Source organism: Ochotona princeps, chromosome 12 (assembly GCF_030435755.1).
Source record: "Ochotona princeps isolate mOchPri1 chromosome 12, mOchPri1.hap1, whole genome shotgun sequence".
Classification (NCBI taxonomy): Eukaryota; Metazoa; Chordata; class Mammalia; order Lagomorpha; family Ochotonidae; genus Ochotona; species Ochotona princeps.
Window position 1 is genome coordinate 70854940 of NC_080843.1, and position 13513 is coordinate 70868452.

The 13513-nt window shown below is 49.0% G+C and overlaps 1 protein-coding gene across 1 annotated transcript in view; it reads right to left on the reverse strand.

The window, feature by feature from the left end:
* The window catches only part of LOC105942496 (MICOS complex subunit Mic19), a 195211-nt gene extending 186710 nt beyond the window's left edge, over positions 1–8501 (reverse strand). Inside the window, 2 exon segments of the mRNA XM_058670556.1 lie at positions 6981–7062; positions 8471–8501. Of these exon segments, the coding sequence (XP_058526539.1) occupies positions 6981–7062; positions 8471–8501 (113 nt within the window).
* Between the last annotated feature and the right edge of the window lie 5012 nt (positions 8502–13513).

A 13513-nucleotide genomic window follows, 5' to 3' on the forward strand; every position in this document is an offset into this window, starting at 1 on the left:
CGTCCACCCCACTCTCTTTCTGTAACTCTGCCTTTGACAAAAAGCGAATACTGCCCTACAACAGTGCTGCAAAGGTAAATGAGTTCAACTAAGGGAACTGTTAGAACAGTGCTCTGCACCAAGTGAGGAGAAAACAGGAACCTTTCGCTTCACTTGGGCATGCAGGCTTTCTGGAAGACAGTCTATGACTTCCAGTACATATCGGCCACAACCGCGGGCAAAGACTTCATCAAAGGTCAAAGTCATCTGTTTCTGAATTGAAATGGGACACATATGAGTACGGATTATTCAATAAAATATTTGGCACAAATTCAAGATGACCTATTCTTGTTTTAATAGTTTTCTCCAAGCAACAAGAGGAAGAGAGGGGTCCTTACATTAGGAGGAGAATGTGCCAGTGTCTGGAAATTTACACTCAGTTTACAACTATGCTGCCAGCACTCCTCTGCAATTCAAGGCTCCTCTGGCAAAACCATTAAGGTCAAGAGAAGAATGGAGCATTTGTCTGTATTTCCTCAGTGTTTCTAATATGAGCTGCTCCCCCCAAAAAAGTCCACTCACACTCAACAACAGCATTCCCACCAGAGTATTAGCAGCTTAGAGTACCTTACAGCCGAGTCTTCCAACTTTCCCCACCCTGCACATGCAATGCTCCCACACACACACATCCTGCCTGGATCGTTCTGGACAATGGAAAAACTTCCAGAAGTACCACTATGACAACAGAACTGAGAACCCAGTTCCCAGAGACTTCTCCATGCAGCAACAACACTGGCACCAATGACGTCAAACGCCACGCCCCCGAGAGGACACTGCGCATCCGGCCACGGGCACAAGCAGCCAGCAAAGTCACAGGCTCCCGTGGCATGTGACTCTGCTTTTCCAGGTCTGATAGTCATACTATGTAGTAAAGATAGTTGCTCAGAGTTCAAGGCAGGATTCCACAACAGCATAGCAGCAACAGGAAAGAAAACTGGATTTAGAAAAAGATGTGACTAAAACACAGACTGGATAATCCAGCCTTCTATAAGCTTTGGCTATAGAAAAGTAGTTGTCTCTATTAAAAATAGAAAAGTGCCACTTAACGAAAAAAGATGAAAGGAGCAGATGGCGCCAGATTCCAGTACGTAACACAGACACGGCTCTCCGAGCATCTTCCAGCAGAAATTACTGAGTGGTTAGCGTGCGCTCTTCCTGTTGCAGTCAGAACTGGGAGGGCCTGGCTTTAAAGCAGAAGGAAACATTCAAGTGTACGAAACAACAGCAATGCACTAAGTGTAGGGGTGGGAGGAAGGCAGACCTAAAATGCAGTTAGCAAGAACAACCAAACAGGATTTTTAACCTACAGAAGGATGACTGTCATGTTGGAGCTGATCAAAGACCAGCAAACCAACGCTACCTCCTAGGGAGCCAGCTGCTTGGCAACAGACTCCTGTTACAGCAGGTGGCATGGGTGGAGCTCAGGGCGTGAGCGGAGCATCAATGCAGAGGTACCACTCAACTCCTGGGATCACTGCACTTGCCAATATTTGCAAACGAGAAGTGAAACTCATTTGTGTCACTTCTGACTGCTATGGAACACTGACAGTCCACCAATCCCTTCAGGTCCCTGCCAAGCTACACTTTCATGACGAGCCCTGACAAATCTTAGTTATGTACAGTACTTTCCTCCCTGGAACTGTGGGGTTTTTTCCTAAATTATGATATACCTAGAAATTACATGTAGGCTGAAGGCATGTAATTTTCCTAACAACTGTGTAATTTGTGCCTGTGACAGGAAAATGGTGTTCAACACTGTGCTACATTAAAACAAAGACGTGTAAGGTGAGTGTCTACAGTCTCTGGGTAAGGTCTGGCTTCAGAGCATAATTTAATCACTCCGTGTTTATGTTAATGTGGTACAGAACATATATATATATATATATATATATATATATATACACATATATATACACACACACACACACACATATATATACACACACACACATATATATATATATATAAAAAACAGCATTTCCTTAAAAAAAAAAAGCTTCTAAGGAAAAGGGTAAGACTTTCCGGCCCTACTACTCGCTCAGCAGAACAGACATTCGTGAGAGCTCCCTGCACACACTAGGCAAACAGCCCTCCGCGGCACTGACCTTGACCACACTGGTCTACGTCGGGTCTCCCACTGCTCTCCATCTTCCTCTCAGTCTTCACCTCCAATGGCCGGAAATACCAAATCATAAAAGTCAAGACAAATTATATGTAACAAATTGAAACAAGATACCATTCCTATAAACTGCTCCACTACTGTGAAAAACTAAAAATATACCAATAGGTGTAAGCCCTACTGGATGACCTCAGCAGTGACATAACGAAAAACACTACGCAAAACCCAAATAGAAGCATATGCCTAAATAAACCACAAATTAAACCAAATCAATGATTTTAACTTTGACAACTCTAATGTACATTTTTTTCCAAAATACCTGAACAGGAAGAAGGTGGGGAAGTCTCAATGGATCTTCATTTAAAACAGCAAGGCTGATGCACAGCCAGTGCCAACACAGAGCAATAGCAGGTTGTGGCTTTTTGAAGAAAGGTTATTAAACACGCAGACACTCTCACTTGCCTTACAGCTAAAGAGGCGAAATTCAAATGCCAAAGATCAGAAGTCAGAGTAGGCACATTTTTCTTGCTGTCAGAGACTGACTTTTGGCAGTAGGGCACAGAAGAGAAGTAAGTCACATTTTAGAAGTCTGTACTCAAAACCTGCAGCACCTTACACCCTGGCCACACGGGTCTGCTATAACCACAGCACAACCCAGTCAGCTGGGAGAGCATCACTCAAAGCAGGCTGGCTGATGGCCTCTGCAGTGGCCTCTTGGTACACTTTGCTACCTGTTTTGATATGCCAAACTAAGATTGCAAGTCAAACAGATCCATTGCAGTGTGCAGACTCAGGTATCCCATCAAAGGGGGTAAATCTATGATAACCTGAACTGGCAGTTCATGAACAAAGCTACAAAATGAGAATGCAACCTGTGTAGTCCTGGAACTTAGGAACAGGCGGCCCAGTGGGAAGCATCCCATAAGGCAACTTGAGCTACGCCCTGGAAGCATCAGATTCAGGGAGTTGACAGTTAAAGGAGCCGACACAAGTTGCCTCGTGCTACCTTCAGATCAAATGGTGTGTGCAACAGCACCAGTCGGGGCTGCTGAAATCAAGCTTCTTTTTCACTAGAGGAAAAGACAAGGTAAGCCACTCAGGAAGTCGCTCCAATCGAACAGATTTTATGGGCTGGAGTGGATAGATACAGCCTGCGTTTCGTCAAGCTCAGCACAGACGCTTTTTCCACACTTGCGCACGCCTGAGAGCATCTTGGGATTGTTGTGTGCCAGGCGGCAGGCCTGCCGCAGTTGTCATAGCTCTCACGTGAGCATCAAGCTCTGTGGAACTTATGTCAGCAGCCTGGAAAAAGCCTAGGGACAACAGAAGAGCAATCCTTGAAGGAATGCTGTGTTGCCAAGACCCTGGGTCCAGAAGTGAGGGCGAAGAGGTAAAGCCAGTGTGAACTGGCCTAAAGATGCCAACCCCGGGCTTCTCACTCGGGGCCTGGAACAGGTAAGTCAGACAGCTCTTCTCTCGGGGGACTGGGAGGAGCTGTCCTGTGGATTACAGAATGTTGGACGGCCTTCCGGGCCTCCGCCATCGCTGCTGCTGCCACCTGACAAGCTGTGACAGCCTCGTTAAATGTGCCTGCGGGACCAGAATCTTCCCTAGCTGGGAACTATTGTCTCCATCGATTTATTCTGCTTACTTTTTCCTTTTATGAGTACATAAGGGATATATGGCTTTGGAAAGTCCAAAATCAGTCTTAACGAGCCATGTCAAGAAAGTCCCAAGAGATAAACTATTGTGTTAAAACTTGTGGCCAATTTTTTCTTGGTGAGACCGCAAACATACTCAAATTTTGTCAAAACCAACAGCACCTTCAATTCAACACAATTCAGCCTCTTTCACTCATTCTGCCCTGCCAGCCTCCTCTTCAATCTGAGTCACTCACTCCTTTCCCTGCCAGGGGTTTCTCATCTTCCTTTTGATCTTTTAGGGATATCTAACGTGCTTATTAAGATTCCCTTGCTTCCTATGTCAACTCAAGCTTTAGTCTTCAACCAAAGGAGTTCACAAGGTCCCTATGTAAAGTGCCCTTAGAGCAGACGGGGAGCACTCGCTCTGCCACCACGTACGCCAGCCTGGCAGGAACTGGGTTGCTCCTGTTCCCCCTGCTTGCACAGGAGTTAGGGGGGGTCACAGATGGAACAAGAATCAGCCAAACCGTGTGATGTGTCACAGATGATCTGACAAGGTGACAAGGGAAATAAATATTCTACAAGTGGAGAATTACAACAGAAATTAGTTTCAGAGTCCTTTTCCAAAAAGCTCGTTCAAAACTCCCAGACATATATATGTGCCCACGGCCCAAGTCTAAACGCTTGCCAGCTGGCACACGGTCCTATGTACATTCGGGGTGAAAGGGAAAACGTGCAAAGCAGGGCAAGGCCACCTGATGCCCAGTGGCGGGGGAACCAACCTCTCAACTGCCTCCCAGTCTCCTCACATGCAGCAACAGCCACAATGGTGTGTGAATCTATCACTGGAGAAAACTGCTCTACAAAGGCTGCATGTAAAGCCTCCTCAATGGCTTTCTAAAGATTCTTCTCTGGGAGGAAAAGAACAAGAAAGAAAGAAAACCCAGCTATTGATTCTCGTAGGAACAATCACACAGAGGAACACGAGACTTCTCCCCAAGCCTTGGCAGCTGGAAAGTTTGCATCTAGGGGGCCTCAAGCAAAACACCTCTTCGTTTCTAAGAAAAAAAAAATTATAATATAAAGACTGCACCCTCCCTGGCTTGCCTTAAAGGCAACACAAAATAAATTCTTTATCAATAGTCATTTGTCCAGGTTACCGCTAGGCTGCCAACCCCATTCCACAAGAGATAGAAAATTAGATCTCACCGGAACCTTCTATCCATCTCATCTGCCCTTACCCTTTCATGGACCAGGGCGGGGCAGAAGCGAGCTGAATGACCAAGACGAGGGAAACACACTGCAGAGTCTAACGAAAGACTGCAGCATACAGACAGAAGACGAAGACAAAAACCTGGGCGAAATGCATGCCAAACAGGTCCGAGGGCTCAGCCAGAACTCCATATTAAACCAAAATATAAGTAAATATTACAAAATTTGACAAGTAATTTTACCACAGCACACCACAGCAAGTTATCCTTGCTTCTTAATGAAAATCATCTGAAATTTTTTTTAATATTCAAACTTCACTGCCTAATTATATACTCCATCAACCTAACCCAATTAAATAATTATAAAGTGCTATGTGGAAAACACTGAAATATACACATACGTTGTGGGTAGCACTACCCCAAGCCTTAACCCTTCTCTGTTTCTTGAGAAAACTGTGGCTTAATCTAACACACATTCTCATCCATGTATTTTGTAGAACATAAGAATTAGCTTAAGTAGACTGTCGAAAGAGAAGAAATATTAGGGAACCTTTTCCAAAGCCCTCTTTGTAGAGCTGAAACAGCACAGGTCTGAAGAGACCGCAGTAAACGCTGAAGTCTGTCCTACGGCCCGAGGACCACAACCCACTGGTAACGGTCCTTTCTGTCTGCTCCCTCAAGGCCCGGGAAGCGCGTCCTGGGACACAGGGCCTCGTTGGGCGCTCACAGCACGGGACGCTCACCTGACCACCGATCCTAGCACTGTGCATTACATGCAAATCTCACCAACAGCACAGATGGGAAACGCTGCACAATCTTGGATTCAAATGCATTCACATATTTTTATGAATAAGTACACACTTTACATCTCTAAAAAACTGTATTTTTTCAAGAACGAAAAGTCTGTGCTGTTTTTTGCTCATTGTTTTATTTCAGTTTAAGGCTCTCTGAAGCTCCGGATTCACCTATTTGGATCGGCACCTAAGGATGTACTTAACTTGCTACTTCCGTAATTCATCTGGCAGCCCTGAGAATGGTCATTTGCTTTGCTCTCCACATCTGACTGTTAACAAAACACTCCACCAGCATCCTCTCCAGCTGTTACCAGCAGCACTGGGAATCACGACATCAAAATGGAAGCCTACATGGAGGGTGGCCGAATGTCCGTGAGGATGGGAACACAGTACATTTGATTTTCAACCTCGCAGAATACTGAAACATCTTAGATCTTTTTGTAAGCAAACATTGAACTAATTAGTCAATTCTTAATCCAGGTACCAGCATGGCATATGGTATTCAGCATAAGCTATAATGATGTTTATTTTAACACCATGTAAGACAATATCATTTTCAATCAGATACTTCTGTGGTTGGATTAAGAAATTCCCAGAGTGCTCAAGAACTATTTCTCACACAGGCCCGGCACGGTGGCCTAGCGGCTAAAGTCCTCGCCTTGAGCATGCCGGGATCCCATGTGGGCACTGGTTCTAATCCCGGCAGCTCCACTTCCCATCCAGCTCCCTTCCTTTGGCCTGGGAAAGCAGTTGAGGACGGCCCAAGACTTTGGGACCCTGCATCCATGTTGCAGACCTGGAGGAGTCTCCTGGTTCCCGGCATCAGATCAGCGCAGCACCGGGCACTGTGGTGACTTGGGGAGTGAATCATCGGACGGAAGATCTTCCTCTCTGTCTCTCCTCCTCTCTGTGTATCTGACTTTGTAATAAAAATAAATCTAAAAAAAAAAAGAACTATTTCTCACAAAGGATGCAGGGCTCAGTATTTAAGTAAGTACTGCACTCGAGACACAATGCTAATTACAACAGAGTGGATAAGCACAAGCCAAAACCAGAAATGACATGCATGCTCGTCACATTCTAAAATTCATCCACACAACAGCAATGAGTTCTCTAACAACGTTTGGCAAATACAAGTCCAAGCAAAAGCTCTCCTGAACACCATGAAGCTCACCATCTCTGATGTTCAGCCTCCTTCCTGGCTTGTTCCGACGCCAGCTCCTCAGCGACTCTCCTCTTCAATTCTTCATCAGAAACTGGAATCAGGAAAGAACAACGGGGGACAAGGTAAGAGACTCGCTCAACACAAAGGCAGACACATCCTCGGGGAATGAGGCTGAGGCCAGACCCAGGCAAGCCCTGCCAGGCGGTCAGCAACTCCCTGGAACCTCCTCAGCTCCACAGACAAGACAGATTAGTGCACTTCAGGAGAAATTGAACCAAGAGTTCCCTGGCGACCTAGAAACTTCCACACCTGCCAAAATTTATAATAAGCTCAAGGAGCTGCTCTCTGCCCGGTGGGGACCAAACCACTAAGCACAGATTCTCTCAGATGATGTCCTAACCTTAAAGTCTGACAATTATGTGCAAGGCAGGGACAAAGTGCAATGAAGGAACTTTAAAGAAGAAAACGATACTGAAATCCTCTCATTTCAATAACCACTAGGTTAACAAAACCATTGGTTACAGAAACCATACACATTTGTTTTTTCCATCATTTATGGGGGAAAAGGCACTCCCATGAGACTTGAAAACATGCTTTGTGGAATATATGCCATTCAGATTCAAGTGTCAACAAGTGGAGAGAAGGAGAGAACAGAGCTGAAAACAGCCAGGGCTTTCTAAACGCTGCCAGCTGGATTGAAAGCCTGGTTTTTCTCCAATCAGAAGGCTGCAAATGAGATATTTTGTAAAGATTCTTATAGCTATCATGGGGGACAAGTTTAACACACTTTCCTTGGGGTCTTCAATAAGACATAAGCAGACTCTGTCTTCTCCATTTGAAACCCACAACCCAAAACGATGACCAGGAGGGAGGATCAGTAACACACACAGAGCCCGAGTCTCCCTGCGAGCCTCCTCAAGGAAAACCAGGTGTTATCGGATTACCCCATCGTTACGTAGTAATACATCGGAAATTAATTAGAATATGCAAAATTTTTAAATGTTTAGCCAATGAATAACAACAAAGAAGACATGAACATTCATAAACATATTGTCTCTTAGCTGTGGACTGTCAGAGAGCAAGTTAGCATGTCTTTAAGTCCTCCCAGAGACCACTGTAATTTTCTTCCCAACAGTCAATGTATCTCAATGCACAAAAACACCCGCATTTTGTCAATTACAGAAGCTACAAGGTGACCATAAAACGTGCAGGAAAAAAGCAAGTAGAGCAATTTCTTGTTTGTACCAAGCACGGCCTTCACTCCTCACTGGAAGGCATTAATGACAATAAAATAGCTATATGGTTAAAGCAGCTTTTGATTCCTAACAAACTTCTGTTTGCTTCTTTTCACTAAACATTCTAAGCAAACGTTTCAATTAGTACAAGGAATCTTCTTTATTGAATGTCTATGATTTGTTTTTTTTGCTTTATTTTGCTCTATTTAAATGAAAGGCAAGGACAGAAGTGAGGGCAACGGAACCTCTTGTGCGTGGACTCACCCGCTGAGGTCCACAGAAGCCGAGACAGCATCACAAGCCTGGTGTCCTACAGGGGCAGGGACCTAACACGAACCACCACCTGCCACCCTCCCAGGGAGCTGAATCCCAGGCAGAGCCAGGCGTGCAGGCGCGTCATCTGCTATGCTCAGCGCTGGGCCAAAATCCAGCCTGTCTAGGAATCTTGTAATCCTCCATCTAAATTTCTGAGCTATAAAATCAAAGAACTCCAGGGCTTCTATTCAGGTACTTGATGCTGCTAGGTACTCTTGGGAACTGTGTATTCCAGAGTCTCATTCCTCAGAGAAAGTGTAGCACAAATTTAAGATACTTCACCTGTCTTCAGTGTTACATTAGTTAGAACCAAATTTTCATATTTTCCAGAAACTGATGAAGGGAGGGGTGAGGACAGGTGCTGGGATGGCGACCAGAAGTGACACCAAGCCCTAAGAGACCAACTTCCTCTGCAAGCTTCCCACACCTTCATTTCTTCTGCATGGCCCTTCCCCTGCACCGCTTCCCAGCACAGTACTGTGAGAACAGCCTCTGCACGGCCCTTCCCCTGCACCGCTTCCCAGCACAGTACTGTGAGAACAGCCTCTGCACGGCCCTTCCCCTGCACCGCTTACCAGCACACAGTACTGTGAGAACAGCCTCTGCACGGCCCTTCCCCTGCACCACTTACCAGCACACAGTACTGTGAAAACAGCCTCTGCATGGCCCTGGGGAATTTCTCGGGGGTAGAGCTGGTGTTCTGTGTGCTGGCTGGGGTTCCAGCTGCCCTGCCCGAGTTGCCTGCTGGTGTACCTTGAAGGGCAGTGGAGGATGGCCCAGGCCCTTGGAACCCTGCACCCACAACTTCAAAGGAAGTTCCTGGCTCCAGGATGGCCCAGCCCAACCATGGTGGACATTTGGGGAGTGAACCAGCAAGTGGAAAATCTCACTATGTCTTTTCTTCTCACTCTGTAAGTCTATTTTTCAAATAAACAGGAAAATGTTTTCTAAGAAGTGGAGGTTAGGGTTAGTTTTTACTGTAACTAATACGGCCCATTTTCAAAAGACTGTGTACTTAATTTTAATTTGAGAAGCAGAGGTAGTGGTAGGGATTCCCAGTTGCTTCTTATTTAAATAATTATTTATTTTCATTGCAAAGTCAGATATACAGAGAGGAAGATCTTCCATCTATTAATTCACTCCCCAAGTGGCTGCATTGGCCAGAGCCAAGCCAATCCGAAGCCAGGAGCCAGGAACCTACTCCAGGTCTCCCACGTGAGTGGAGGGTCCCAAGGCTTTAGGCTGTCCTCCACTGCTTTCCTAGGCCCCAAGCAGAGAGCTGGATGGGAAGTGGAGCAACCAGGAAATGAACTGGTGTCCAAATGGTGCATGCAAGACAAGGACTTCATCCACTAGGCTACTGTGCCGGGCTCCCCAATTACTTAACTCCCTAAACGCTCACAATAACCGGTTGGGCCTGGTCAAAGCCCCCACTGTCTCATGTGGGTGTCAAGGACTCAGTCACTTGAGCCATCACTGTTGCCTCCTGCAGTCTACATTAGCAGGAAGCTGGAATTAGGAGTCCGAGCTGGTATGGCATATGGGCAGCCCATAAACTCCTCCACCAGAGACCCAGCCTTGAAAGGCCTAGGTGGGGGTGGCCAGGGAAGTGGTCCAGACCTAGGGGACTTGAGGCATCTGCTTAAGGAAATAGATCCCCACAGGGGATTCAGAGTCCTGGGTCCCTGGAGGTCCACTTGACTGAGGGTCTAGAGGGGGCCAGTTCGGTAATTCGAGGGCTTGGGGACACCAAAGCAAGCAGAACCCATATCCAGCCCTGACACGGTGTGGAATTGCAGGACAAGTCTGACTGCCCCTGACCAGGAGGGTTCCCAGGGCTGTGGTAGGTGGGCAAGAGGTGGGCGTGTGCAGTGTGGGACCCTGCAGGGAATGGGGGAAGCCCACCCCTGAACCTCCAGTCCCCCTGTCCTCAGGTAGGGTCTCTCTGCCTTCTTCCTTTGTGTCCCAGCAGGGGTCTCCTGCAGGGAGGGGAGTGAGAGTGGGCTCTGCCTTGGATCCAAATTGTTGGATCCAAATGCCAGGGCAGTTCACAGTGGGAAGTGCCCTGAGTGAGGTTTCCCGGCTCATGAATCAGCAAGCAAGGTCTGAAAAGGATGCCCTGTCCTGGGAACCAACACGGGACTGAATTCAGGGAGCTGCATGCCCCTGTGCCCAGGGCTCCTGTGCTCCGGCCAGCACCTCCACACTGTACAGCTACAGGCAGGTGGGGTCCAGGACAGAGGCTGAGCCCCGCTCAGTCCTCATTCACAGGAGGATCTCCAAGTGATGGTGACATGGTAACAGCACCCCCTAGTACCCCTAACTCATCCCAGAGCTGACTTGCAGTCAGATCCAGACCCCTGGCTGCCTCCTTGGAGCCCAGGGCAGCAGGCAGAGCAGGGCCTCACTACTCCCCTGCCCATCCTCCAGCTGGCGTCCAAGACCCACTGTGGGCTCTGAGTCATCCAGTCAACGTTAGCAGGGTGGAAAGCCCTGAGGGGCTGAGGGTTTGGGAGGTGCTGGTAGAGGGTGGGGACCCACATGAGGGTCTCTCCACGTGGGAAGCAACATTCCTCTTCACGGGCTATGCCAGTCCTGTTCCCACTGCTGAGAGGCTTAGCATGAAACAACAGGAGCTGGATCAGGGTGCCTGGGCACCTCACTGAGGTGTTCTTAGGAAAGCAAGCCCTGAACCTCAGAGCCACCACAGGCAGGCACGGCCTGAGCCCAGCCCCAAACAGCACTCTGGAATTTGAGGAGCAAAACATGGTTCCAATCAACATGAGACTGAGCCCATGTCCCACGCCAAACCAAAGTCCTGGGTACTCCTCCTGGAGGGCGTGTCCACCAAGGGCAACCACAGACACACCCTCACTGCCCCACAGGGCCTGAGACTGGTGGCTGTCAGAGGATCAGGGGCTGGGGGAGGTATGGGGGGGCTGTGGGAGCAGTGACGGGGCTGTGGGAGGAGTGGGGTGTGGGAGGAGTGGGGTGTGGGAAGAGTGGGGGGCTGTGAGAGTAGTGGGGGACTGTAGAGTGCGGACTGAGAATCTTGGGGGTTGTAGGAGGAATGGAGGCTGTGGAAGAACTGGAGGCTGTGTGAGGATTGTGGGACTACGGGAAGAGTGGGGGACTGTGGGTGGGGTGGGTGGCTTGGGAGGAGTGGGGCGGTAGGAGGGCCCAGGGGCTGGGCCTGTTAGCATGTGGACCAAGGACTCAGTCTGGAGGCACCTCTCCCTTGTGGGATTGGGCAGGCACCATCCTGTCTCTCAAGGCCAGAACTGCCTTGACTACAGCCCCACCCTGTCCTATGAGAGCCGCACAGATCTGCCTTCCTGTCCAAGGCTCCCGGCCTTGTGACCAGCACCACCCTGCCTTCGATCAGAAGCAAACTTGGCTCACTCCCAGTTTGCCTGTTACCACATGAGACATTTCACGTTCCTGTCCGAGGTGACGGTGGTGCTGCCCGCTGCCTGGCTGTGCCCAAGCAGACAGAGCCCAGTCCTCATCCCACTTCCTGCAGGGCCCCCGGTCCACCCCTGCTCTAGGGCTCTGTGAACCCCAGTGGGGCCCTGACATAGCTTACCCTGGGACAGGATCCCCTGCCCAGCCTTCTCTCTCCCACCAGGCAGGACACGCCCTTGAAAACCTCAAGGCCTTTTTAAGTCCTGGCCCTGCCATTTCCAACTCAAGGCTTGGCCTCCCCAACCCACCAGTGAGTGCTGTGTCTGTGTGAGTTCCTGGGCAGCAGGCAGAGATCATGGGACCCATCAGAGTCACCACCGCTTGAGGGGCAGTACCAGTCCTGAGCCCAAAGGGCAGCCCTCATTCTGAGCCCCAAGGGCAGCACTGGTCCTGAGCCCCAAGGGTAATGCTGTCCCTGAGTCTCAAGTGTAGCCCCTGGAGGCTGTGTGGGAAAGGCAAGCTCACCCTCTCCCTTGGCACCTGCTTGGCCACTTATGTCACTGCTGGTGGCGTGGCCACACAGTCACTGCTTGTTACATGGCAACAAAAGGGTCTCCTGTGGCTCTCCAGCCAGCCCCCTACAGGGAGAGTCTTGGTCCAATCAAGTCGGCTTGTTCTCACAGAGCTTCGTAGGTCTCCGTTGAGGACACTCATAGATTAAAAACAGGAACAACGCAGGTGAGAGTCAGTATCGTCCAGACTCCTGAGGTCTGAAGAAACTTAGGCCATCTCACGCCGTGCGTTTCATATGGGATTGTGTTCCTGGGCTGCTATCTTTCTGGACTTCTAAAACACATACACCCCACATACCACACACCCCTCCCCACATGTCTCACACACACACACACACACTACATAGCACACACACACACACACACACTACATAGCACACACACACACACATACCACATAACACACAGTCCCAGCACAGCTTCGCCCCTGGCTTAAAGACTGTCTTACTCACGGTACACAGACAAAGTGGGAGTTGGGCAGGGCACTCTAGGACCAGAGCCTGGGAGCAGCTTGAGGGGCCAGAGACCCCTGGCTTGCCCTTCACAGTCAGGAACGTAGGCAGAGCTGCCCACCTCCCACCATAGGCCACAATGCAGAGAGCCTTGGCAGTCCTCCCCGCAGCTCCAGGAGGTTTGATTTGAAGCAAACTCTGAGCCGGCTTTCCATGGCTCCTCAAGCCTGCTCAGCACATTTCATAGGAGAAAGCAGGATTGTTTCTGGAAACACTGTGAAAGCAAAGGTCATCAGAAAAGAATGTCATGGCTCCCTCCAGGCCAAGCCCCACCCCAGCCAGCCTACTAGGTCTCCCCAGAGTGGCACAAAACTATCCTGCAGTTGCCCCTTTCTCTGAGTTCCCTCCAGTCACACTTCCAGCACCCCTAGACCTCCAAGGACACTCTTGCCCAGGTCACCGGTGGGCTCCAGGGAAGCTCAGCTCCCAGCCTGCCCTCTTCAGAAGCTAGACTCGCCCTGTAGCCTGAGCCTTCCAGGATGCCCTCCTTGTAACAATCACCA